At 44.3% G+C, this 27,948-nt stretch overlaps 1 protein-coding gene across 4 annotated transcripts; it reads left to right on the top strand.

Moving 5' to 3' along the window:
• On the top strand, positions 1-27,416 carry ADPGK (ADP dependent glucokinase). 4 transcript variants are annotated; one of them, XM_082837670.1, is made up of 7 exons: positions 1-311; positions 7,074-7,299; positions 11,139-11,201; positions 17,650-17,770; positions 22,170-22,366; positions 22,987-23,085; positions 25,733-27,416. In XM_082837670.1, the coding sequence occupies exons 1-7, from the start codon at positions 79-81 to the stop codon at positions 26,279-26,281; spliced, it is 1,488 nt and encodes a 495-aa protein (XP_082693796.1). In that variant the 5' UTR covers positions 1-78; the 3' UTR covers positions 26,282-27,416. The 4 variants fall into 4 exon arrangements, with proteins under 4 accessions (XP_082693796.1, XP_082693795.1, XP_082693797.1 ...); XM_082837669.1 differs by having other exon boundaries at positions 25,730-27,416; XM_082837671.1 differs by lacking the exon at positions 1-311 and adding an exon at positions 474-597 and having other exon boundaries at positions 25,730-27,416.
• The last annotated feature ends 532 nt before the right edge of the window (positions 27,417-27,948 follow it).

Raw genomic sequence — 27,948 nt, 5'->3', positions numbered from 1 at the left:
CGTCGGCACGAGCTAAGCCCGGAAGAGGCGCGGACCGGGAAAGGAGCTGTGCTCAGCAGCTCCTACACCTCTGTGTCTATGGCGCTGTGGCGCGGCTCCGCGTACGCCGGCTTCCTGGCGCTAGCGGTGGGCTGCGTTTTCCTGCTGGAGCCGCAGCTGCCGGGGTCGGCGCTGCGCTCGCTGTGGAGCTCGCTGCAGCTGGGGCCTGCGCCCGCGCCCCCAGGACCCGGCTCCCCTGAGGGTCGGTTGGCTGCTGCCTGGGACGCGCTCATCGTGCGGCCGGCCCGGCGTTGGCGCCGCGTGGCCGTAGGGTGAGTGCCTGCGGAGCCTGCCTCTCTGGACCTCTCCAGGAGGTGCGGGCGCTCCGGGCCTCCGAGGGCCGCCTTGGCGGAGGTCAGGCGGCTTGGGAGCTGGGAGGTAGAGCCGGCGCGGAAACGGGTTCCCAGAGGTCCCCGGGAGGCCCTTCGGCGCTGGTGTCCACGCTGCCTCCTTGGCGAGAAGCGTCGGACGTCTGGGACGAGCCCCGTTCGTCACTGCTGCAGGGACTCACCAGACTGCTTTTTCCTGTCGGCTGGCCCCTGCGCCCTTCTCGTCTCGGTAGGACCAGCCCCCTTCTCTCATCTCCATAGAACCAGCCTAATAGCCTCTTGCAAATCCCGCTCAGCCTGACTCCTTATAGTTCGAGCCTCCTTCATTCCAAGCCCTCCTTTTCTGGCGGCTGCTCTTTGGCAGTCAGCGATGGTTGGTCTTAGCACTTTGGCGGCACCCTCTTGCTTCTGAACTACTTGAAGGAGGGGTCGTGCCATTAGCTACCGAGTTTATTTCTTTACGCCTTGTTTCCGCTTCCTTAATGCCGTAGTCTGGAGAGCACCATTCTACTGAAACTTCTCTCTCAAAGCTCACCGGAACCGAGTTGATTTTCACATTCAACTGCTTCTTTTAGCCTTCTCTGTCGACTGCTTGCAGCCTTCCACGCGTTAAGCACACCCTTCTCCTTGAAACTCTTTTTTTCCCCTGATTTCAGTGACATTGCATATTTAGGGTTCTCCCAAATCACAGTGCCTCCTTTCTTTGTATTCCCCTCCCGCATGTAATTATTCCCTTTACACGAATTTTAGTTCTTGTCTCAGTTCGACTTCAATATCTTGCCTTCAACACAGAAACAGGCCTTCTGCTGCTCTACTAGTTCCTGTGAGTATTGGGACCAGAAAGGTTAAGGTAAAGCAGAGTTATCCTGAAGATTCAATTAAATAATCCATGTTATTTAGCGTGGTGTCTGCTTTAACGAGCAGACACCTAACGTTAGCTACTATTTTTTTATATCAGCGTATTTATTGTTTCTTCAGATGTATCCTCTTTTACCTCTTCTTTCAAGTTCAAGCCCTTTCACCTGCGTCCTTATCAGCTCATTAATTATCCTCCCTGGTTTTGTGAGCATTCATTCAACAAATATTTGTCAACTACATGGTATGTGTCAGGTCTGTGCTAGGTTCTGAGGATGCAGGGATGAATGAGGCAAGGTCCCAGCCTCGTTTGTTGGAAACAAATATATTCGTTATTGTGTTATTCTGCTCGGGCTACCATAACAGGATACCACAGACTGGGTAGCTTAAACAACAGACATTTATTTTCTCACAGTGCTAGAGGCTGATAGCCCAAGAGCCAGTCCTCTCTTAAGGACTTGCAGGTGGCTGCCTTCTCGCTGTGTACTCATTAGACCTTTCCTCCATTCATGAGCACTTCTGGTGTCTCTCCTTCTTTTTAAACAGACATTAGTCCTATTGGATAATGGCCTCGTGTAACCTCAATTACCTCCTTAAATAGCTCCTATCTCCAAATACAGTCCGATCTGTGGTTAGGGCTTCAATATGAATGGGGGGTGGGGGGGGCGGTGAGGTGACACAATGCTGTTTGTAATGATTAAGAAAAGTGCTTTGCTGAACTCATGGTGGAAACAAGGTAGCCTTGTGTCCCAAAGAAGAATTACTGATTCTTCCCAGGATGAGGTTTCAGGAAAAGCTCCATCTGAGAAAGTGACAATCCATTTACTTTTGCTACATCACAAATCGCCCCAAAACTTAGTAGCTTAAAACAATGGTCATTTTATTCTCATTATTCTGAGGTTTGATTGGGTTCGGCTAGGCAACTCTCATTTGGGGTTTTGTGCGGTTTCAGGCAGGTGATGGCTGGGACTGGGATCATCTCAAGGGTTGATTGTTGTTGTCGGCTACAACCTCAACTGGTTTCACCTGAACACCTACAGGTGGTTTCTCTATTTAGCTTTTTCACAGCAGGGTGACTGGGTTAGGGGAGGGAATTCCCCAAGAGGACCAGGCAGAAGCATTAATGCCTTTTTGTGACCTACTCTTAGAAGCACATAGTGTTGCTTCTGTCATAGTCTCAGGTCCAAATGGTTTTAAGGGGAGGGGACATAGAACACACCTGGATGGGGGGAATGTGAGCGTCACATTGTAAAAAGAACATGTGGGATGGGACATCTTGTGGCCATCTTGGAAAACATATTCTGCTACAGTGACTTGCAAGGGCCAGGCCCTGGAGAAGAAATGGAATTTCTCCACAAGAAGATGGGGAAATAAGCCCACCTAGGCAGAGAGGACCAAATGTGAAAAGGTATTTGGCTTGTTTGTGAATAGCAAGTTGGCCCTGTATTTAGGGCAAGGACCTTATGGTAGAGGGATGTCAAGCGATGATGCTGAAAGGAGCCTTTTGTATCAGGGTAGGTGATGGGAAAGCCATCAAGGTTTATAAGCAAGTAAATGATGCTAAGTTCTTTGCAGAGACTAACCAGTGGAATGTGAAATTTGAGCTGTGGTTGTAACCTATTTGACTGCTTCACGCTATTTTTGTGGGTAACAGACATCCATTGTTACCAACATTTCTCCTTACCCAGATTTTCAGCCTAAAGATGAGAATGTACAAGGAGTAGGTGGGTGCAGTACTGGTACCAGAATCTCATTTGGCAGGTGCGTGTGTGTTGTAGTTTGATCTTTTAGGAGAATACACAACACACACACACACACACACACACACACATATTCACTATCTTTCACATACTCAGTCAAAGCACACAATTTAATATGACTCATAAAAAAGGAAAGTCTTGAGACTCTGACGCTAGTTAAGAGTCCATAGAGCTTTTTCTTGTTTGGCAGTGCTTTTCAACAGGTGAGATTTGAGAAGAGGTTGGGTGTTGTACAGTAAATAGAGGCATCAAAAATGACAGGATCTTAATACTGGGGATCTTACAACAACCTTATGCAGGCAGATACAGAGATTGTCATCCAGCTTTCACAGGGAGTAAACTGGGGCTTGGAAATACTGATTTGCCCAAGATCACACAACTGTCGAATGCCCGAGGTGCAGCCTAAACCCATTCCTGGCTCCACATTCGTGCCATGTTGCCACGAAGAGATTAAGAAAAAGGAACAAGTTTGTGGTGGAAGGTAAGCATTTTGATTTCAGAGGAGGGGAAATGTACATTCCTGTGGAATTTTAGAGGAAGCTGGGCCCTCAGCTGCTAACAGCCAGAGGCTGTAGTTGAGGAGCAGGGTTGTAGACCTTGGAGACTCCAGCACTTAGGCTGAGGCCAGAGGCTGGACAACATCACCTAGGAAGAGAAAGAAGGGAAGGTAAATGGCAAGGGTGGGATTCGGGGAAGCACTGCCATCTCTGTAAGGGGCGGGTGGGAAGGGACCAGGGAAATAAAGGATAGGAGAGGTTTTAAGAAGATGGTCAATGGCGAGCCCACTGCCACATCTTTCTAAAGCATGTGCTCCCTCCCCTGCTTCAGAATCGGGCCCTGGTCCTAAGGTTCATTGGGTGAATGATGAACCCCTCATCCTAGCATTCATTCTCCCTTACCTGGCTTCACCCTGACCTTTGAAACCTGTCTAGCTCTTCTCCCCTGTTGAAACTCTCCTAACTGGATCAGCATTCCTATTGTGTCCAGAAACAAGGTTAATCCCTTTGTCTACATCTTTGCTTGTGTATGCTCCCTGTGGGTTTCAGTATCAGATAAATCTGGGTTTGAATTTAGGCTTCTCCAGTCATGGCCTTTGGAATGTTAGTTGACCCCCAGCCTCACTTTTCTCAGCTGAAGCAGTGATGACTACTTCCCTATCTTAGAACGTTTTGCGGATTGGTGTGGTCTGTCTGAAAGTACCTGCCTTCTTTCTCTGTCCAGAGCACCATCCAGGGTGTGGCCCAAGGACCACTATTCCTGCTTCTTGAATTTCTCTTCTCTACGGTTCTGTATCTTACAGCGATTATGATTAGTTCTCATAATATCTCAGGTAGAGTGTGAAAGCTAGAAAGAATCTTAGGAAATGATTTACAGACAGTAAAACAGAAGAGAGGTGATAAGGACCACCATCCTTGTCTTTAAGGAATTTACGATCCAGAAGAAACTGTCCCTCATTCCCACCCCACCCCCAAGTCTCTAATAATATGCCTGGCAGCCCTGGCTCCCAGCATCCTCTCTGCTAGCACAGCCACTTGTTCAGGCATTCAGCATCTGTTGCCTCACTTTATCTTCCAGTTGTTTCATCTGTGTCTGTGTTTTCTCAAAACTCACATTGTAATCTTTTATACATTTCTTATTGAGCTGTGAAATTCTGCCTAAGTGTCAAATGAGCATAATTTTGTCTTCTGGTTTTCTTACCTCCCCGCCGCCCTTTAATTTTCCCCGATAAGAAAGCACCTTAGGTAATGTGCTTGTTTACGTTTTAGTATACCGTTGAAGTGCAGAGAAAGATTCTTGTTCTGGTTGAAGTATTATAAAATATAACTAGAAAGCACACCTAAAAGTACTTTGTTTACTCTCTGGCACATAGTAGTGTTCAATGATTTTTTTGTTTTAAAAAGCTACCAAGTAAATTTTTTCCTCTCTAAGATTTTTTCCTTTAGTATTCATGACATGATTAGGTGGGGGATAGAAAATGTTCCTATGATAGTTACATTGTTTTAACTCAAAATTTGTTCAGTTGGGTTTTGTCTTTGCTGCAAAATGTGCTGAACATTGTTCCGTTCAGTTTTATTTTTCTGTAAGTGCAGCTTCCTCCATTCTCATCTTTAAAGAATCAAACTCTAAAGTCTCAGCACAACTAGATATGGAGGTGGTGTTTACTGAAGTCGATTTTGAAGTCGTTATTTCCAAATATGGGTATATCCCTCAGTATCTGAACTTTTGCTGTCCAGACTCAGGACCCCAATCCATTTGGACACATTTTCTAGGTAGGGCTGCTTGGTGGGAATGGGTGTCTCACGCTATCCAAACTCTCACTGTCTGAACACTGGTAACCTGAGAGCCAGGGATGCCTGTATTCCTGTTAAGATTCTACCCTTCAGACATCTAACGTTGCATCCAGTAGAAATAAAAGGACACTTCGTGTGAGGTGGGATTGAGACCAGTTTACAAGGTGTGTTGGTTCATTATTATGTAAGGCTGTGAAAGGATTATGTTTTAAATGTATCATTAAGAACCTTCCACATGCATGTCAGTGTGTTTTATGTGCTGAAAAGCATACTCACTTTTAGATTATGCTTTTCCAGTTGACGAGAGTAATTATATGTGTGTTTGACTTTAAAGGAATAAGAACATTTGAGTATTTAAATGCAGTGTGGTAGGCAAAAACCTTTTCAAAAACTTGGGATTCATAGGGGAAGAATTAATAAAAGAATCTTTATGATGAGTATGCAGTCAGTTTTGCGTCATGAGGAGGGATGCGTTTCTTCCTTGCTCTTGTAAACCTTCCTTGAGTGATGTAAATAATATCTAGCCCACATGAGAACCTTTTAAAAATTGTTACTAAGTTCTAAAAGTAATGTATGCTTGTAAAAATTAGAAATATATCTGATGAAAAAAATATATCTCCTCTCCCTTACCACCATCTCGTTCCTCATCTTAGAGTAGGCCACCATTAATGATTTGATCAAGAGATTTTTAAAGGAGACTGGAAGGGAAACACTGTAGTTATATATTATACACTAAAATCCAATCCATTGGACCTTCTTTATTGATGAGTTTACCTTCTGGTTTCAAAGCTACTCGGAATTAACCTGGAAGCACAGGCTTGTCACCAGAAGCTGTTTCAGTTGGTCTTCTAGCCCCACTGGCAGGGATGGCAGAGGCAGGAATAAAGGTGCCTGTGGTGGGGCAGGAAGACCTCATTTAGCTACCCAAAGTGTTTGGAACTTCTCGTTTAAGGGATGACTTTTAGCAAAGAAACACTGAAAATGTAAGCCAGAACTCTTCCATGCACACATAGGAGGGGCCATGCCAGACAGCCTTATATGTACTTTATAATTTCTGTAGCACCAACCAAGTGATGTCGCACTGGCTTCTTACCAGCCTGTAAAGTTCATGGATGGGTCCGGTGAACACCTGCGAAGTGATGAGTTGTTACAGGCTGCAGGTGCACTTAAGTCTTTAAGGCACCACTCAGCTCTAAGAATTTCAACTGGGAGTATTTAGACATTTAGGTATTTAGTGTATTTTACCACCATCCTAATATATCTTTCAGGGGAAGATGGATTTTGACCAAAACTTTTATTTTGCTTACTCTGCAGCAAGCGGTGTTCCTAAGCATTTATTAACTTAATCTTCACAACAGCTCTTAGTTAAATACTCATATTACACCATTTTATAGATGAGGAAACTGAGACAAAGAGAAATTAAAGTGACTGGCCCATGTCACACAGCCAGGGTGAATCCAGACAGTTTGGTTCTGCCACCATTTTCTCAGAAATGCTAAATTTGTGTTATCATGATACCTTGTTCTGAAATGCTGAGCACCTGTCTTCTCTCTTTGTAACTAGTGTAAAAGTTTGCCAAACTCTTGCCAAGAGTCCTGTGTTCTGATCCTAAGACATACATCCAGATAAAGTAATCCTCTTTCTGCCATATGCTGTTTACTTTCCAATTCAGGTTTCAAATCCACTTCATCTGTTTTTTTGTCTGAATACAGGCCTCTGAAACATTTCCCTGTTGTTAAATGCAAAGTAGTTGCCCCAGTGCTTCTGTTTCTTTCACACTGTCTCTTTCTTCCTTCCAGAGTCAATGCATGTGTGGATGTAGTGCTGTCAGGGGTGAAGCTCTTGCAGGCACTTGGCCTGAATCCTGGGAATGGGAAAGATCACACTGAGCTGCGTTCGAGGAATGATCTAAAAGAAGCCTTCATTCACTTCATGGGGAAGGGAGCAGCTGCTGAACGCTTCTTCAGTGATAAGGAAACTTTCCATAACATCGCCCAGATTGCATCAGAGTTCCCAGGAGCCCAGGTCTGTTTGCCAGTGGTGGTGGGGAAAGACACCTTGTTTGTATGGTTTCTAAAAGCAACCAAGCAGCTTTTTTCTCCAGTTTGCCCTAAGAGGGTAATTGTTAGGAATCCAATTCTACAATGTTTTTCTCTTTTTTAAAACTGTATCTGACCTTCTTTCACTCTGCTGTTTCTAGTCAGTTCAATTCAGCCAACGTTTATGAAGCATATTTCCTAAAATTTTGGTTCTGGGTTATCCATTAAATTGCTCTTTTTTCGTGTTATTCAAGTTTAAGGTAGAAAAGATATCTACTCCAAGCTTGTTAGGGTATTGCTTGGCTGATAACTTGCAGTAATCTTAATATGGCTGAGTCCTTCCTCAGCAAAACAAGGCCAAACCCACAGAGAAAGAGTTCTAGCCTTTGCCTGGGAACGAGGCAGCTGGGTCCTTACCTCTGCTCTGCTGGTCCAGAGCAAGTTTTCTCATCCTCAGTACTATTGACGTTTAGGGCTAGAGAATTTTTCCTTGTGGGGGTTGTCCTGCACATTGTAAGATGTTTAGCAGCATATCTGGCCTCCACCCAGTAGATGACAGTTTCACTCCTCTTCTTCCCCAGTTGTGACAGTTAAAAATGTCTCCTGACATGGTCATATGTTTCCAGGGTCAGGGAGAGGAGGGATGCAGAATCACCCTGGTTGAGAACCACTGGTCTAGTTCGGTGGCTCTTGGACCTGAGTGTGCATCAGAATCACTTGGAGGGATATTGAAACACAGGTTCCTGGGCCGCACTTCCAGAGTTCTGATTCAGTGCCTGTGGGGTGGACCCAAGAATTTACCCTTCCAGCTAGTTTCCTAGTTATGTTGATGCTGTTGTTCTGAACACCTTGTTCTGGGAACCATTGTTCTACAGGGTAGAGCCTCTCAGAGATAGAACTTAGAGCTCCCCAAGCCCACCTGGTGATCATAAACAAAGCCCTGGGGCCTGCATGGTCCGGACACTTCCTCAAGGCTCACACACCTGCTGCTACACCTGCCCTCACACCTCTTACCAGCCAGTTTTGGTTGTTTGTTTAAGCATCTCTCCACCCCACCACATCTAACCCCCAAATTTTCTTACCTAAAATCTTCCTTTGGCCCATCACCCCAGTCTGGGTGTACTTCTCACAGGGGGAGCTCTTAATGCCATTTTTGATTGGTACCTTTCATAGACCATTCTTTGTGACCACTTATTTTTATAACTATTAAGATTTTAAAGTTTTTTTTCCCTTTGAAGCCACCCATTTGAACATTAGAAATGGGCATGAGCATTACCCAGCTGAGTTTCTAAAGGAAACAGCAAGCTATTAAAACTTCAGTTACAGTCATTTTGACAGCTGAGTTTGGTAGTGAGAGTCTGATCTTTTTTTTTTCCTTTCTGTCTGCGCAGCGCAGCCTGGGGGATCTCAGTGTTCCCCAACCAAATCCTAACCACTGGACCACCGGGGAACTCCTGAGATTCTTATCTTTTATGAAAGAATCTTGATAGTTCTAAAAAGATGGCAAGTCTACTGCTTAAAAGTCTTTAAGATTGTAGTATTTAAACCACCAATTTGCTTTCTATTCTAGTTTCTTCTGCCTTTTGTTTCATAATGCAAACATTTTTTTCTACAGAAATTTTATCTAGCTTTTACATCATCTAAATTATTTCTTAACATTGTAAAACCTAAAGTGTGTTATTTGTCTTCCACTAGTGTGACACTTCATTTGGTGCCTTGTCAAACTCCCTTAAACTATAAGGCAGATTGACTGATAAACAGCAGTTGATGATAACTATTATATGAAAACTCTAAAATCCACTTCATGGAATCTTAATGTTTCACCCAAGATTTTTAGTAAATTCTTCTAGCCACCATAGTAAATAAAAAATAAGGTTAACATGTTAAAAGGCCAAATTTCAGCCTGTATATCACAGTTTTAAATTTATCTATAGTAAGCCATTACTGTCCCACCCGAAACCAGTGATCGGTCAACACAAACCTTGTTTGGGCTGAAAGTGAGGTCTAGCATCCAGAGATGAGTTACTTACTCTGTGCCTCTGCATGGGACCGGGAACTAGGAAGGTGAGGTGCTAGCGTTCCTCCCAGGCAAGGCTGTTGATGAGGTTTCTCAACTAGAGCATCCGCCGTATTTCCTACTTGTCAGGTTTCCAAAACACATGAATCCGTCCTTAGCACAATGGAATACTAGCCTTGAACTATTTGCTCTTCTGCTGTAGGTCCTCAGCTGAGAGATGTGGTGTTTAGGAGAAAACATTGTCCTCTATTGGAGTCTGTTACCTTTAGAATTTACTCCCAGGAAAGCTCTTATGTTTCCTGATGCATCAGTGTGTTCTTCCTTTCTCAAAATCTAGCAACAAACATTTACTGAGCACTTATTGTAAGAAGACAGTCCTTGCCCTGAAAGAGCTAGACACGTCCCCAGATGACATTAGCCCAAGTGGACAAGGGCTGTAATGGAGGTTTGTTCTGAGTATAGGGGTGGCGAGTAGCAAGGGATCTGTAATCCTGTCTGGGAGGGGGGTTGTGGAGGTGGAGGTGGCCATGGGAAAAGGGAGACAGAAGGCATTGCAGAAGAGGTGATGCTGCAGCTGATACTTGAAAAGTGATCAGGGTCTTACCAACGAATGAGAATGGGGAGGCATCCTAGTCAAAGAAAGCAGCATGTGCCAAAGGCACAGAGACAGGGAGGAAGGCAGACTTGGAGAGCTGCAGGCATGGTACGGAAGAGAGGGCAGGAGATGGAAGTAGAAAGGAAAGCAGGGGACAGATAAGGAAAGGCCTGTGTGCCTCACTTAAGAGTTGGATTTTAAAACTGATTCGGATGCACCCCAATGTTTATAGCAGCATTATTTACAATGGCCAAGATAAGGAAGCAACCTTAGTGTCCATCAGTAGATGAACAGATGAAGATGTAGTGTGTGTGTGAGTGTGAGAGAGAGAGATGGAATATTACTCAGCCATAAAAAAGAATGCAGTTTTGCCATTTGCAGAAACATGAATGGACTTGGAGGGTATTATGCTAAATGAAATAAAGTCAGACAGAGAAAGACAAATACTGTATGATATCACTTATATGTGGAATCAAAAAATACAGCAAACTAGTGAATATAACAAAAAAGAAACAGACTCACAGATAAAGACAACAAACTAGTGGTTACCAGTGGGGAGAGGGAAATGGGGAAGGGGCAGTAAAGGGGTAAGGGATTAATAGGTGCAAACTATTAGGTATAAAATAAGCTGCAAGGATATATTGCACAGCATGGGGAATATAGAAAATATTTTATAGTAACTGTAAATGGGGTATAACTTCCAAAAATTGTGAACCACTCTATTGTACACTTGTAATTTAAGTAATATTATATATCAACTATGCTTTGATAAAAAAAATTGAGTTGGATTTTAGTTCACTGTAGTATTTATTGATTGATTTTCAGAAGGAGACTGTCGTAGTCATATACTCATTTTAGAAGGGTTACAGTGCTGAAGATGAGGTCTATCCATGCTTGTCATATTTCCTTTTGTTTCCTTATCTGTTCCGGTTGCCTGGAAGCTCAAGGCCAAATTTGATCTACAGTTAAGGCAATTATACTAATTTCCAAGTGTAGCAATATGTTTTTTCCACCTTTCCTTATATCTCATTGTCTATTAACCTATGCGGTTAATGTTTTTATTAACCTCATCTGTATGTACTTATGAAGTCACCACAAATTTTTTTGGGAAAAAAATGGACTGTAACTTAATTCAATAAATCAAAACATTATTAAGCTTGAGTAACATAGTTAATGCTAAAATACTGTCTAATAACCTTGAACTGTCTTATAGCACTATGTAGGAGGAAATGCAGCTTTAATTGGACAGAAATTTGCAGCCAACTCAGATTTAAAGGTAAGTCAAATTCCCAGATTAAAACCTGTGTCCTTCACTAGTGTTTAAGTAATTTTAGGAGTAAGAATGAGTATCTTTCTGTTCCTTGATTCAACTTGTGCCAGACCCTGAGGCTCTTGTTAGGAATATATTAGTGGAAGGAGAGGAGTGGTAGCTAATGCTTTCTGAGTGCTTACTGTGTGCCTGACGTTGTTTCTAGTGTTTGATGTGGATTACCTCATTTAATCCCTGCAACAACCTGTAAGGCTAGTTGGTACTCGTGCTGGTACTGCTGTTGTCTTGCTTTCCACATGAAGCTTGAGGCATAGGGAAGTTCGTAGCTAATAAGAAATAGAACAAGGACTTCCCTGGTGGCACAGTGGTTAAGAATCTGCCTGCCAGTGCAGGGGACCTGGGTTCAATTCCTGGTCCGGGAAGATCCCACATGGCACGGAACAGCGAAGCCCGTGCGCCACAACTACTGAGCCCATGCACCACAACTAGTGAAGCCCACACTCCTAGAGCCTGTGCTCTGCAACAAGAGAAGCCACCACCGTGAGAAGCCCGCGCACCGCAAAGAAGAGTAGCCCCCGCTCGCCACAACTGGAGAAAGCCCGTGCGCAGCAACAAAGACCCAACGCAGCCAAAAATAAATTAATTAATTTATTTTTTAAAAAAAGAAAGAGAGCTTCCCTGGCGGCGCAGTGGTTGAGAGTCCGCCTGCCGATGCAGAGGACATGGGTTCGTGCCCCAGTCCGGGAGGATCCCACATTCCGCGGAGCGGCTGGGCCTGTGAGCCATGGCCGCTGGGCCTGCGCGTCCGGAGCCTGTGCTCCGCAACGGGAGAGGCCACAATAGTGAGAGACCCGTGTACCGTAAAAAAAAAAAAAAAAAAAAAAACGAAAGAAAGAAAAGAAATAGAACAGTTTTAACCTAGGACCCCAGAGTCCATGTTCTTGAGTACCTTATCATGTAATGGTTAAGAGCACGTGGGCTCTGGAGTCAGTGCCTGAGGCTGGGAATTGTACAGTGATGAGAGAAGACTTAATTGGCTGTTCTGTGAGCCTGGATCCAGAGTGTTGAAAAATGAACGCCACTAGATAGGGACATGTCTTCAAGTCTTAAGCCATTTGGTTTAAGTAGAATTAAAAATTACTGCTATGTTCAAAGTAACATCTGAGTAAGAAGCTCTTTTGCTACAAGTGGAATAGGTCTGAGGGGGAAAGACAGCAAGGAGGTTATTGCTGCTCTCTTGCTATAAAATGATTGAGGTTTGGATATGGTAGCCAGAAGAGGAGAAGCCTATCTAAAGCCTACTAAAATGGAATCACTTGGTGCTAGACCGTACATGGGGACAAAGAAGATAGGTTTAACAAAGATGATTCTAGAGTAAGTGAACTTGAGAAGTGCAGAATAGATGTGGCTACTGACGGCAGAGAAAGGAAACCATAAACAGTTCTCAGGGGCACAGAATCAGAAGCCCAGAGATGGACCCAAAAATTCAGATAAATGTTCAACAGTTTGAGGGGGAAAAATTCATATGGAGCCACACTGTACACCGAGGGATGGATGTGCTTAGATGTGGAGAGCATATTAAAGTGTGAACGTTCACATTTTAATAAGAATTAAAGTTTCATAAAATATTAGGGTGTGGGAAATTTTTTTTAAAATAGTCATTATCTTTATAGATAGTAATTAACTCCCAAACAGAGAATATTAGAAATTACAGGGCTGACCTTCAGAAGTATTACCAGCTAATGGATGGAAGAGAAGGAAAGATCAGTCATAAACTAATTAGAGAGAACCCAGGCCCTTCCCATCAGAATCCTGGGCATTTGAATGGGTCCATAAAAGGCCACTCTCTTGACCCTGAGAAGTAATTCTGGCCCTGGAAGTCCTGGGTTACATTGACCTTTCAATATTGCCCTCGTCTGGGACCAGTATTTGCTGTTGGTCTCTGGAGAAGCTGGGCCTGAGACCAGTCTGACTGGAAAGCATTCTGATTTTTAAAAAAAGAAAAAAAAATGTCTGGCCTTGGTAGAAGATTGAGGAAAGAAAAGGGATATCTGTTACTCAGTCCTCACAACAATCTGATGAAGTTAAGGTATTATCACCGTTTTAAAGACAGGAGGTCCAGAGAGGTTAAGTAATGTAAGAGATTAAGTATTGTGCATAGGGTCACCTAGCTAGTAAATGATGGAGCCAGGATTCAAACACTAGGCTCTGCCATGACCTCACCACCTTATACTGCTCTCTCAGAGAGATTCAGTTTCACTTGATGCAATGCTTCTCGACATGGACCAAGTGATCATCTGAGAACCAACGCAGATTAAGGATTAGGTATTTTCCAAAGGCAATAATAATTGTTAACACTTTCATAGTTCTTACTGTATGCCAGGCACTGTCTTAAGTGCTTTACATTATATTAACTCATTTGATCCTCACAGTGCCCCATAAGGGAAGTCTATTATTATCCCCATTTTGTAGATAGAAAAAATGAGGCATGGAGAAGTTAAAACTGTTCAAGGTCACATACCTAGGAAGGAGTAGAGCTGGGATTTGAACCCAAGTACTCTAGCTCCAGCGTCCATGCTCTTTACAACCAAGCTATGTTGTCTCAGAAATAGACCCTGGTGAATATAGTAAAGGTAAATTCAGTGGAATGGTGAAATAGAAGCCAGATTGCAGAAGAGAGCAGTGTCTTTATGGAATATATTTTGGAATTTAGCCAAGAATTAGAAGTAGATGTTGGATCTTGTCAAATGCTGCTGTGGTTTTTGTTTTTTAACTTTGGTATATGGTTATTACATTGATTTTCAAATGTTAGACCAACCATGTATCCCCAGAATAAACCTCACTTGCTTCTGATGTATTACCCTTTTTATATATCGTTGGATTCAATTTACTAAAATTTTGTTTAAAATTTTTATATCAATTTCCCTGGGGGATATTGGTCTGTATTTTTCTTTTCTTGTATATCTGTCTGGTTTTAGTATCAGAGTAATACTGACCTTATAGAATGAATCGGGAAGTATTTCAATTTTTTTAAAAAAGTGTTTGTGTAGAATTGGTATCACATCCTCCTTACATGTTTGTAGAGTTCACCAGCAAAGCCGTCTAGGCCTGAAGTTTTTGATACGGGAAGGTTTTTAACAATTTCGATTTAATAGATAAAGAGAAATTCCGATTTTTTATTTCTTGAGTGAGCTTTGGTAGTTTAATCTTTCAAGAAATTTTGTCCGTTTCATCTAAGTTGTTGACTTTATTGGCATAAAGTTAGTCATAATGCTCCCTTATTCCTTTAAGGTCTGTAGAATCTGTAGTGATGTTCTCTCTCTCTTTCCTGATACTGGTAATTTATGTCTTTTTCTTTTTTTCTTTTCCTTGATACGTTTGGCTATAGGTTTGTCAATTTTGATCTTTTCAATAAACAATGAACTTTCAATTCTACTGATTTTTTTTTTTTCTGTATTTTTCTCTTTTCTATTTCATTGGTTTCTGTTTGCTTTGAATTTAACTTTCTGGTTTATTAAGGTAGTAGCTGAGGTCACGGATTTGAGACCTTTGTTTTCTGGTACAGGGTGTTTAGTGCTATAAACTTCCCCTTAAGTACTATTTTAGCTGTATCCCACAGATTTTGATACTTTGTTTTTATTTTCATTCAGTTCAAATGCTTTCTGATTTCCCTTTGATTTCTTGAGATGAGGTATTTAATGGCCCATCTATGTACTACTTAGAAGTGTGTTATTTAGTTTCTAAATATTGGGAGGGTTTCCAGATATCTTTCTGTTATTGATTTCTATTTTAATTCCATTGTGATCAGAGAATATGCTTCTCTGATTCCTATTAAATTTATTGAGACTTTTTTATGACCCAGAATATAGTCTTATCTTGGTGAAGTTCAGTGTACACTTGAAAAGTACATATTTTTCTGTTTTGGAGTGGAGTGTTCTATATATAAATGTCAGTTAGGCCAAGTTGGTTGATAATGTTGTTCAAGTCTTCTATGTTCTTAATGATTTTCAGTCCACTTGATTTATCTAATACTATTGAGAGAGGGGTATTGACATCTTCAGCTATACTTATGGACTTGTCTATTTCCCTTGCAGTTCTATAACTTTTTGCTTCATGTATTTTTAAGCTGTTATTAGATGTATAACTCCTTAGAATTGTTACCTCCCTCCATGAATTGACCCTTTTATCATTACCAGGGATAAAGAAAATAATTTCATAATATTCTTTGCTGTGTAATGTATTTTGATTAAAATAGCCATTCCAGCTTTGAATCGTGTTATGATATATCTTTTTCCATCCTTCTGCTTTTAACCTATTTGTGTCTTTATATTTAAAATGTGTTTCTTGTAGGCAATATATAGTTGGGGCTTGCTTTTTAATACACTTTGACATTCTCTGTCTTTTATTTGGGGAGTTTAGACCATTTACATTTAATATGATTATTGCTATATCAGATAGGTTTAAATCTGACACCTTGCTACTTGTTTTCTTTAGTGGTTGCTTTAGGGTTTATAATGTACATTTTTAGCTTATCACAGTCTGCTTTCAAGTGATATTATTAAACCACCAGATAGAATGTAAGAACTTTAAAATAGTATACTTCCATTTCTCCCCTCCAGTCTTTATACTATTATTGGCATATACTTTACTTCTAGATAGGCTATAAATCTCATACTATGCTGTTAATATTTTTCTTCAAACAGTTAATTATCTTTTAAAGACATTTAAATAGTAAGAAAAAGATCTTATATACTTATCCAGAGTTACCATTCCTGGCGTTCTTCATTCCTTTGTTTAGATCAATATTTCCATCTGGTATCATTTTCCTTCTGCCTAAAGGATTTCCTATTTCCTGTAGTGCAGATCTGCTGGTGATTAATTCTTTCAGATTTTGTATATCTGGAAACTCTTTTAGGCTGAATTGCAGCAGGATCTGTAGGGCTTACTCAGTTTTTTTCTGTTTCTTAGGGATCACTGTCCTTTGTTGCCCAGTGCCCAAATGTTTTGAAAACCATTATTTCATAAATTTTATGTTTTGTTGTTGTTTCAGGCAGGAGGGTAAATCTGGCCCTTGTTATCTCATCTTGGAAGCTGAAGTTCTAGCCAAGAATTAGAGAAAAGAAATAAAATTATAGGGGCAAGACTTTTTAGAATTGGCAAATAGCGAGCATGTGTCGAGAGGGAAGTGTATTTTCACCCAGAAGCTGGGATTTCTTAGATGCATGAAAATGCCTCTGTACAAACAAGTAGTTAATTAGCAAGTAAAAATGCTTTTGGAAGCTTCTGGATGGGACATATCAAATCTGAAATGGTTACAATCATCTTTGAGGACTTTCCTTCGAATCCTGATCCAGGCCCTCATGGTTCAGGGGCTTTGAGTCTGTTAACCTGGTCATGAGTGGGGCCAGAGCCGGCATGGCAGAAACAGCAGCAGGTGTGAAATGGCTTCTAGAAGGAAAAGCCAGGAAGAGGCCCAGGTTGGAGTTGAAGAAAAGGTTTTTAAAAAGTTGCAGAGCACCTCCCCCCATACTTTCAGAATCGAGGTGCTCTTTAATTCTTCTATTTGGAAGGCTGTCTTGTTCACAAAGCAGCTAAGTATAGTAGGGAGCCTGATCCCACAAATTAGGTCCCCTGGTTGATTATTGTGGTCCTTTTCTATACTGTGTAAATTCAAACAGTTGTTTTCATCTGGCAGTTTTGAGCAGACAGCATCCTGTATCTGTTTGCCTACACAGGATGTGAGTCAGTTAAGAAAAGAGAGAAAGTGAGGTACAGTGTGTCTTAGTCTGCTCAGGCTGCCCTGATGACAAAATGCCATAGACCGGGTTGCTTAAACAACAGAAATTTATTTTCTCACAGTTCTGGAGGCTGGAAAACCCAAGATCACAGTTCCAGCAGGGTTTGGTTTCTGATGAGAGCTCTCTTTCTGGCTTGCAGACAGCCACCTACTTGTGTGTCCTCACATGGCCTTTCTTTAACAGGTGTGGTGAATAGAGATCTCTCTCTCTCTCTCTCTCCCTTTTCTTATAAGGCCACCAATCCTGTTGAATTAGGAACCCACCCATATGACCTCATTTACTTCCTGAAAACCCTATCCAGATATCATCACATTGGCCATTAGACTTCGACATGGGAATTGGGGTGGGGGTGGGGAGGCCACAAACATTCAGTCCCTAACAGGGTGCATGGGATTCAGCAGCAGCCTAGGTACCTGTGTAACGTGTGTGACGTGGGTCTTTTATCAGCCTCTCATTTCTGGGTACATTGTGTCTATACCCCCCAGGCCCTGGTAGTAGCCCCTCTAGTCTGTACCTCCAAACCAAAAGCTTTCAAAATTGGATTTGGAATCCAGCGTTTTGTTGAAATGAATAGAAGTGCTGGATGTACCTTAATGAACAGATTCCGTGGGACAAGGGGCAGATCTCCTGATAGATTTCGTATTGCTTGTCTCCAGGTTCTTCTTTGTGGTCCGGTTGGTCCAAAGCTGCATGAACTTCTTGATGACAATGTATTTGTTCCACCAGAGTCACTGCAGGAAGTGGATGAGTTCCACCTCATTTTAGAGTATCAGGCAGGTAAGAGGAAATGAGTAAGTAATGGTGTAAACCTGGCTAGAGGGCTGTGTGTTTGTCAGATGGGGGTATCACTGTGCTAGAAATTCATCTTTGTAAATTGGCAGGATCCTGTTCTTCCCTTACCAAAAGCTTCCTGGCCCCTGGTTCTGCTGAGTTGGTACTGACCATTGTCTCAAGGGAGAGTGATGTAGAGTATTACAGCACTGAAGAAAATTCCCAGGTCTGCAAATGTAATTGATCTGAACCCAAGAGACATCAGGCTGTAGGAAAGCAAGCATCTTGAATAAAAATGAAAATGTGTTAAACGCATATATATAAAGTTTTTCTTTATTACTAAGAAGAAAGAAGGGCAGGTAGAATCTGCTGAGCTCTGTGCTGGGTTCTGTCCTAGGCCTTTCTGGCCAGCTGTTCCAAGCTGCTTAGGGTAATACCAGGCCTCTGGCAAAGTTCCTTTGAAGCATTTTATTTTCCCTTGGGTGTGTAAGTGGAAGTGTTTTGTATACAACAACACCTATTATTTCCCATTACATAATGTTCCAATGTTTATAACTCCAAATCCACCCCATCCCACCCTACCTCCCCCCAGTAGATTTTATGTGTTATACAGACTACAGATCTGATTTCTGAGAGAATCCTAAATACCTGAACGTATTCTAATTTTGTTTATTTGATCCCGTGTATTTTCCCTGCTCAGAACTCAGACTCTTGAATTTCTGATTCAACACATTATTAATTCACGTTAAAGATTCAAGCATCTAAACAGACTAATTGGTACCTTAAAGCAGTACTTGCTTAATATGCATCAGTGAACTGCTTCCGAGTCAGACGATTAAGAGAACCTCACCTACTAGAGTAATTGACTTTAATATAAGATACAAAATATAGTGTATCTTAAAAATTATGCCTTCCGCCAAGTACAAAAAAAAATAATTGTTTCTGGTTCTCTTTGGGGTGCTTACTAGAATGAAGGAGTTAGGAAGGGCAGGGTCAGAAAATTAAAGACGAGATGTTGGAGTGGGCAGTTCCCATTTGCACAGTTTTTGAGTTTCTCTCAGTGGGAAATCAGAATGATGGCTCTTACTGCCTGAAGGTAGTGGTATGGAGTGAGCTGCTCAAATGAAAGGCGTGAGCAAGTCTGTTGACTGGAAGGATCTAGAAGAGCTGAAGATATGCCTTTGAGGCGCTGCTGCTGCTGCCAGTTCCAGATTCATCTCACATCCGCTCTGTTGGCACTCACGTCATGAACTTGGGACCTTTCTGGTCCCTGTGCCTGTCATTTTCCCTGGTGACTACAGAGTAGAGAGACTAGTTTCTTCACCAAGACTTTGCTGTTGTATTTGACAGCTGTGCCTTGTATGTGGTTCAGAAGACAGCACAGCTTATCTTGAAAGGAGATTGTCTCCATCCTTGGGTTTACAAGCTTCCCATTTCAGTTTTTCTTTTCTATGCCTTATTTCTTAGTACAAAGCAGTGGCCTTCCACTCAACTTTATGTAAAGTTACATTTTCATTGGCCCCTGGAGGAAACCTAGTCTAGCAGCCCTCAGGTCAGCTCTCTTAACAGAAATCCATCCCCTGCTTCTCTCTAAATGAATAAATTCCCAGAGGGGATTTGTCAACTTCTTTTTCCTTCTCTCCTACCAGACCTTTCCAGAGAAGCTTATTTTCAGGCTTTGGGCTGGGGATCCAGTGAGTCACTGCATAGGTTTTGCTGACTTACTGACTGAAGGGCAAGATCATAAGTTGAGAGGAGGGATCACTTAAGGGAATAAATTCAAAGCTTAGTGAGAAAAGAGGGGCGTTGAATATTATTACGGGCTCACCCTGTCTGCGTTTCAATCATTTTGCTTTTCGGGCCACTCCATCAGTCAGTCCTGCGTCCTGTGGAAACTGCCAGTGAACAGCTCTCCACATCCCTCCTTGTCTTTGCCTTGCGGAAGCCTGTTTGTTTTTGCCTGTCTCACTTTTTCCCTGAGCAGATTAATTTGTTTTGAATGCCATGTGGCTCTTCTCTCCTAGGTTACGTTAGATAGTGCTTATTCACAGTTTCACTCTGAGTGGCAGTTCCAGGTCTCTACTCGTGGAGAACACTCATGTTGTGTGTTTTTCCCATTGTACAGTGTCTTGTTAGTTGGGGAAGTATTCGTTTAGGATTCATACCCGCATCTTTTGTGTCATGGACATTGGAGTCATGGTTCTGTTCTCTTCCTCGTGTGTTCTTTTGCTGATTCAGTCATGTGGCTATATGCTGGGTGCAATATGAAGCAGTAGAAATATGATAGAAGAAGACACAGGCCCTACCCTCAGTCCACATTTCCCTACAGGAGGTGGAGTCTTGAATAAATGATTGCACAGTTATGTGCCAAGTCCTATAATAAGGCCCAGTGGTGGCCCAGGGAAGGAGGTACTGTAATCGAGTCTGCTTGGAGGTGGCAGAGTTCGGAAAGGCTTCCTAGGGGAGGCCGTCCCTGCGTTGGGTCTTCAGAAATGAAGCAGAGTTGGAATGCTGCTGTCAACCGTGTGGATCACCATTGGGTATTTTCTTTAGACAAATAATAAGGCATGGGCCAGGAGTTAAGAAAGGAACGTGGTGTTTTAACAAGTATAACCATTGCATCAGGTTTTAGGAAATAGGTGATGTTTTCTTTCCTGTTATACAAATGACCCACATATGAAATGTTTTCAGAGGAATGGATTCGGTAAAAGTGAACTCAGAGCAAAGGAAGGATAGGTTTTCCCCGCCTTGATACCCGCTCTAGAGTAAGCCCCTCCCCTCCCCCCATGCACACTCTGCAGGGAGGCGGGGCTGCTGCTGTTGGCAGAGGAAGCAGGAAGCAGGGCCCTGACCCTGGGGGGGCACATCAGCCGGCAGCGTGAGGAGACCCTCTGCTGGGGTGGCTGCCGTGGGGAAAAACTTTCTGAAGGAATAGCCAGTAAATGATAAAACCAATGAAAGACTAGGCTTCAGCACATGGGCTTTGATTTTGTAAATGGGACCGGTCCTTTGCGTGGAGGGAGAGCTGTGTAACCCTAGGTCATAAATCCTTGCCCCCCAGTCTCGGGCGGCGCGCCAGGCTGGGGATGACTGCTCCTCCTGGTGCTCGGGGGACATGGCCTCCAAGGCACTGCCTCAGGCTGATTTTTGAGATTTTCAGGACTTCAAGGAGAGGAATGTGGGATGCGCGTGGGATGGCACCGAGTGAACTTGGAGAGGCCTCTCTGCCCCCCACTGCCCCCCCTCCCCTAGGACTCGGGCACTGGCGCCCTCCCCTCAAGTGCTTGGCAGCTGGGGGCTCTCAGCTGGTAGTTCCCCGCCTGACTGCACATCCGGGTCTCCAGGGGTGGGGCCCTGCCCCCTGCACATTAAAAACTAGGTTCCGCTGGAGATGCTTCCTCCTGGCCGCGGTGCTGAGAGGCACCCCTGTAGCTGCACACAGATTCCCAGCTCCTACCCCGCCCAAGACCCCACCGGGGAGGGTCTGGCCTCCCTCTGCTTGAATCAGATTAGGGAACGCTGAGTGGGCACTCTGTGCAGGGGACTGTGACTGGGCTGTGGGAATCAGAGACATACAGTGTTGAGGGGGGATGGGGCACAAACCTGCGAAAAGTGAAGTAATGATACAAGTTTGAATACTAGTTAACATAGTAGAAGAGAGGACTCAAAGCAAAGTGATGAATCACCAAACCACGTAAAGGAGAATCTCTGGATCCTCAAAGCAGTGAGAGTACACCTCAGGCTGGAGCAGTTGGCAACCCTTTCAGGAGGTAGTAACACTTGAACTTAGTCTTTTATTCATTATTCATTATTCCAAAGCAGCTCGCTCATGGGAGGCTAGAGCAGCCAGATACTCTTAGCTTCTGGATCCAGTGCCCAGGAACCACCAGTGGGCGGCAGGGAGGAGGAGGTACAGTCATTCCAGCCTCCTTAGGTCCCAGCTAAATGACAGGTGCTGGGGCGTTACTGTGAGGTGGAAGGTGCTTTGGGAAAGGCAGCATGTCCTACGTTCGGAGACCCGCATGGTGCCCACTGTGCACCAGTGTTTGGAAGTTGTGCTCTGCGACTGGGAGGGACACGGGCATCCTGTGTTTGGACAGGAGAGCTTCCCTGGGACTCGAGGGGAGCTACTTGTCAGCTCCTTGACAAAGGCACACAGCACCCGTGCTGTGTTTCTGTGTTTTTGTGGGGCTGGGGTTGGGGGTTTGGGTTTGTTTCTTTCTGACCACCATCTTCCTGGCTGTGGCACCATGCTTCCCTTAGGCCATGGCAGCCGGGGTCCACTCAGCCAGAGGCCAGCCTGCCCAGAGCCAAGGCTCCAGTGAGGCCCCCGCCAGCCCCCGCACAGCTAGGAGACTTAAAGCCTCTTCCTTTTCTTCCCATTGTGTTGACTGGGCTTTTCTAGGGGAGGAGTGGGGCCAGTTAAAAGCTCCCCATGCCAACCGATTCATCTTCTCCCACGACCTCTCCAACGGGGCCATGAATATGCTGGAGGTGTTTGTGTCTAGCCTGGAGGAGTTTCAGCCAGACCTGGTGGTCCTCTCTGGATTGCACATGATGGAGGGACAAAGCAAGGAGTTCCAGAGGAAGAGACTCTTGGAGGTAATAGCACTGTTATGGGATTTCACAGATCGCAGCTAGCGTTTTCCTTCAGATCTCTGCCTCTCTCAGCCCCTGCAGCTTGCGCTGCCTTGCCCTGGGTCCTGGCCTCCCGGGACGTGTCGTGGCAGCCGAGAAGCCTGTCTGCCACTCCAGCGAGGCTCCTCATGGGGTTCTCTCAGGCGCGGGCAGCATTGAGTAGGACAGATCAGAACATCGTCTTGCCTGAGCCTCTGCTTCCTGTGCTAAGCTGAACGTGGCTGCAGACTGCAGTGTCTGTAGTTTGTGTCCTTCGTGTTTTCTGTATCATCTCATTCACATCAGCTGTGCTGCAGATTCACACAGCAGTTGAAGCTGACTGCTCAGTTTAGGTCCCCAGGAAGAGGCTGGCTGCGTGAACGTTTAGGGGCGGTTCCTTGTGCTCTCTGAGTCCTTAACCCCAGTGCCTCTCTGCAGAGCCTGGTTTTCCCTGTTGGGAAAAGCCTCCCTTGTCCACAGTGTCTGTGGCCGCCCACGTGGCCGGAAGCTTTCATGAGGATGCACTGCCTCTCGGGACCTGTTCCTTCCCTCTTGCCTGACTTCCTTCTGTTTCTGATGGCAGTGCTCTCCTCTCGTCTCTGCAGGTCATGACCGCCATTTCTGACATCCCCACGGGTATTCCAGTTCACCTGGAGCTGGCCAGCATGACCAACAGGGAGCTCATGAGCAGCATTGTGCATCAGGTAACCCACGGGCAGCACAGGGGGTCACTGAGGTGTGGGTGTTGTCTCACTCAGACCTGGGTCCGTGAGATCCAAGTCCAGGAGCCAGGACTGTGCTGGAACAGGATCTCCTACTAGATTAGGAATATGGCGGTGTTACTGATGGGCTCTTGGGGCATGTTTCTCCTTCTGGAATGGGGAAGTTAGAAGTGAATGCCTTTTGCAGCAGAACTCAAAGGAGAAAACTGAAAGCCCAACTTGGGTGCTTTCAGTTGAACTTCAAGAAGTTCAGAGAAAGGAAGTTTGGGGGGGCGCTTCACTCCCTCACCGTCAGGCCCTGAGGTGTTCAGCCTTTCAGCAGTAGCAATGATCAGATAAATCCAAGAGTGCGGTGCTTAAGAGCACAGACTTTGGAAACCGGGTTGGAATGCCAGCTTTGCCACTCGCTAGCTTTGTGAACTTAGGCAGGTTAGTTAACCTTTCATTTATTGTTATTTAACCTCTTTAATGGGTAATATATTCATGTGGTTCAAAACTCAAAAAATATTAAAATATATTCATGAAGTCTCGCTTCCTCCTGCCCCCTGTATCCACTGTTAGTAACCTCTTTACTAGTTTCACCTGCTCCCTCCAGAGTTATTGTGTACGTATATAAGTAAATATGGGAATATAGCCTTATTTTTTCATCCTTTTTACCCCCAAAGATAGCATAGCATACTGCATACACTGTTGTACACTTTGCTTTTTTTTCACTGGATGCGTTTTGGAGCTCTCCTCTTTGTCATCACTTGGTTAGAAGAAGCGTGTGGTACATCCAGTGTCTTTAACTCCAACCAAAGCTGGGCATTTGGCTGTCTGCCCTTTGCTGTCCCATACAGCGCTTCAGCAAGTAGCTTTGTACATGAATTTATTTTACCCATGAGCAGGTACATGTGTATGATAAGTTCTCAGAAGTAGAATTGCTAGATTGGGGCACAAAAAGCATTTGTAAGTTTGATATTGCAGAATTCTCGTCCATGAGCACCGTACCAGTTTACTTCCACTAGAATTCTCTACAAGTGCTTGTTTCCTCATATCCTTGCCACTGGAATGTGATTAAGAACATGCTTTCTTACCAATCTGACAGGTAAAAAGTGGTATTTCAGAATAATTTTTTTTAATAGACTACTTTTAGGGCAGTGTTAGGTTCACAGCACAGGTGAGCAGAATGTAGAGCCCATGTAGCCCCTGCCCTCCACACCCAGAGCCTCCCCCATCACCATCCCCTGCCCCAGAGTGGGGCGTTTGCAACAGTCAGTGAGCCTACATTCACATGTCAACATCACGCAAAGTCCATCGTTTACATTAGGGTTCACTCCTGGTGTTATTCAGTATCTTTTTTTTTTTTTTCTTTTTTACTTTTTGGCCACAACTTGCGGCATGTGGGGTCTTAGGTTCCCTGACCAGGGATCGAACCTGCACCCCCTGCAGTGGAAACGCGGAGTCTTAACCGCTGGACTGCCAGGGAAGTCCCATTCGGTATAATTTTTATTCTCATATTTCTCTTTTTGAGGTTATTTTTTCACTTCTTTAAAAAGCCATTTTTATTTCATTTTCTGTGTAACTGTCTACTTAACCTTTCTAAGCCTCGGTCCCCTTATCTGTAAGATGGAGGCAATCCTGCCTTCCCTCAGAGCATTACAGTAAGAAGTGAATGAAATAGAGCCAGTAGCTCAATGTGTAACAGAACATGCAGTAAACGGAAGTGGTGTTACATTAGCAAAGGGACAGGCCCTTGATTTTTTTTTTTTTTTTTTTTTTTTGCCACACCGTGCCAGCTTGCAGGATCTTAGTTCCCCAACCAGGGATTGAACCCACGCCCTCGGCAGTGAAAGTGCGGGGTCCTAAACACTGGACCGCCAGGGGATTCCCAGGCCCTTGATTTTTAAAAAAATATATGCGCGTGCAGACACACCCCTGCATACCCACAGGGCTCATCTCTCTTGCACAAACATTCACCTTATTCAGGTCCCTGGCTCTAAGGAAGGAAGTGCTAAGTAAGAAAGATAGCAAGGTGGACATGGTGGTACCCCTCAAGATAGAAAACCATGGCTCTTGTTTGGTGCCCTTTCACACACAGTGTTATTACTAAATTCAGTCTTCCTAACCCACACCTGCCTAGAAAGCTTAGATCAGACGTGAAGCCACTCTCCTTGCTTCTTGGTGTTGTGTGCGAGGAACCCTTACAACCCTGCCTGTGGGCTTCTCCACTGTACTGGTGTGACACCTGCTGACATTCAGGAACTGAGAGTCAGGCCCCGTCGGTGGTGAGAGCCTCTGCTGTGTGTGCAGAGGCAGAAACTGGGCACCGTGGAAAGCAGTACAGAGCGTACCCCTCTGCCTTTGTATTCCAGCATATAAACAGAAGACTGGCTCTAATACAGAGTTACTGCAACTTTCCAGTTGACTGCAAGTGATGATGAGCGTGGAGATAGAGGTGTAATAGCCAAAATAGGGACCTTGATCTGTCACTTCCCCCCGCAGACTTCAGGAGCAGGGAGTCTTGTGGTAAAGAAGAAAGATGCCGGCCCTACCTGCCTTCCCTGACATTAGTCGTCGGCTGTGTCCTAGGATACTTAAGAGCTAGATGTCCATCAGAAAAAGACCCGCATTTTGTTTTTGTTAGCAGGTCTTTTCTGCCGTGACTTCCCTTGGGCTGAATGAACAGGAGCTGTTATTTCTCAGCCAGTCGGCATCTGGACCTCACTCTTCCCTCTCTTCCTGGACCGGTGTTCCTGATGTGGGCATGGTCAGCGACATCCTCTTTTGGATCTTGAAGGAACATGGGAAGAGTGAAAGCAGAGCCTCAGACCTCACCAGGATCCACTTCCACACGCTGGCCTACCACATCCTGGCAACTGTGGACGGACACTGGGCCAACCAGCTGGCGGCCGTGGCTGCAGGAGCTCGCGTGGCCGGGACACAGGCCTGCGCGACAGAAACCATAGACACCCGCCGAGTGTCTCTGAAGGCGCCCCGTGAGTTCATGACCTCCCGTTCGGCGGATGGCTCCAGGGTCATGTTAAACCCAAACGAGCCAGTGGTCGAATGGCACAGGGAGGGAGTGTCCTTCCACTTCACACCAGTGTTGGTGTGTAAAGATCCTGTTCGAACTGTGGGCCTCGGAGATGCCATTTCAGCCGAAGGACTCTTCTATTCAGAAGTACACCCTCACTAGTAGGAAGATTGTTGTGGGTCATTTTTCTGAAGGAGGAAAACTAGCCAACCTAAGAATGACAGGAATTAAGTGGTTTGGGAAACAGGATTGAGAGTGTCAAAACCGTTTCTAGATCTAGTTGGAAGACAGCCAAAGAAACAACAGCAGATTAAACTGTACCAGATACATTCCAGCCAGTTGACGATTACACAGAAACATTTCAGGTTTTAATCAAAATTCAGCTATTTACTAACAAGACTGGATTTTTCTTCTTGTTTTTTGTTGTTTTTTTTTTTATGTTGTGTGTTACAGGGGTGAAAACTTGATTCCCAGATCCCCTCTTCAAGTGTTTTAGGCCTGACTTCTTTACCCTCGAGAGCATGTCGGTTTGGAGAAAGCACTCCTCCTTGCCAACCTCGGGAGTGCGTGCTCCCTCACCCGCTCCCCTGTCTCTGGTAAAGTGCAGTGTGAGTTCTCGCGTTCTCTCAGCTCAGCGCTCATGGCAGGATCATGATATCCATTCAGTGTTCTAATGAAAAAATTTAATGAGCACACCTTCTCAGTCTTCTGCTCTCAAACTTAGGACAGAGCCACAAGTAAGGACAAAACAGGCCCTCCTGTGCGTCAGAGACACAGCAGAGGCTGGGAGCCTTGTGGTTCCCTTGAGGGAGCCGGTCACTCTGCAGCTGAGGAGGCTGCCTGGCCTGCAGGGTGGGGCTGTGAGCTGAAGGGCTGTGCCTTCCTGCCCTGGCTCCTTAACTGTAGGCTGGCTGGTCAGAGGCTCCTGTGCCTGGGCCCAACCTCATCGCCCAGCTCTGGACGTGCTTTCTGCAGTAGAAGACTGATCTATGTTCTTTCTGATCCTTGAAGGCATCTTACAACTGGAATATGCTTCTGGGTGTGTAACAGATCATGTGTGTTTTACATTGACACATCACATCCATTAAAGAGTTTGACCTCATAAGGGTCCCAGGATCATGAATAAGTTTGTCATGTTATGTATTTATTTTTTATAAATCAAGGAGACTTCAGCGTGCTTTTAAATATTAAAAACAATTTACGTTTCAGGAATGTGAAGTCTGTCTGTGATTGATTTCATTTCTACCACGACTCTGGAGCCATAAATCATTTTGATCTTGACTTGTGACTTACATATTCCTCTGCTCTTGAGGTGTTTGATTATCTTGTCTTCCCCATCACTAGGTTAGGCAGCCCCTCACACTGAGTCTGAGCTGTAGGTCTGTCTTCTTGTTTAAAGTGACAGAAGAGGGACTTCCCTGGCAGGCCAGTGGTTAAGACTCCATGCTTCCAATGCAGGGGCACAGGTTTGATCCCTGGTCTGGGAACTAAGGTCCCACATGCTGTGCGGTGCAGCCAAGAAAATTAAAATTAAAAAAATAAAGTGACAGAAGATACTAGTATCAAGTACTCGAGCCAGTATGACCCAGCAGTTGGAAAGAGTGTGGTGAGCCTTCTCATTACGTTCAAAGAGCAGTATAGACACGTGTCAGCTGGTGGCAGGCCAGCTTAGGTCACAGGTAATCATTCACGCTGGGCTCACAGCAGCAGCTTCTGGAATCTCAAAGCTACCTCAAGTTCTCCATTTATGACCTTCCCCCCTGCCTTGCATGAGAAGGAAAGGCTTGATTACTCCTTCAAAGACAAGCCTAGGGAATTATGCAGCTTGA

Source organism: Leucopleurus acutus, assembly GCF_964270905.1.
Source record: "Leucopleurus acutus genome assembly, chromosome: 1".
Classification (NCBI taxonomy): Eukaryota; Metazoa; Chordata; class Mammalia; order Artiodactyla; family Delphinidae; genus Leucopleurus; species Leucopleurus acutus.
Note: the sequence above shows the minus strand (reverse complement) of the source record. Positions and strands in the feature narration are given on the sequence as shown.

Bases quoted from the DNA above. Each gene is read 5' to 3' on its own strand.
- ADPGK (XM_082837669.1), top strand. From the start codon at position 79: ATGGCGCTGTGGCGCGGCTCCGCGTACGCCGGCTTCCTGGCGCTAGCG. The intron at 7,300-11,138 runs GTCTGTTTGCCA...ACTGTCTTATAG, and splicing joins CAGAGTTCCCAGGAGCCCAG to CACTATGTAGGAGGAAATGC. The intron at 22,367-22,986 runs GTAATAGCACTG...TCGTCTCTGCAG, and splicing joins AGAGGAAGAGACTCTTGGAG to GTCATGACCGCCATTTCTGA.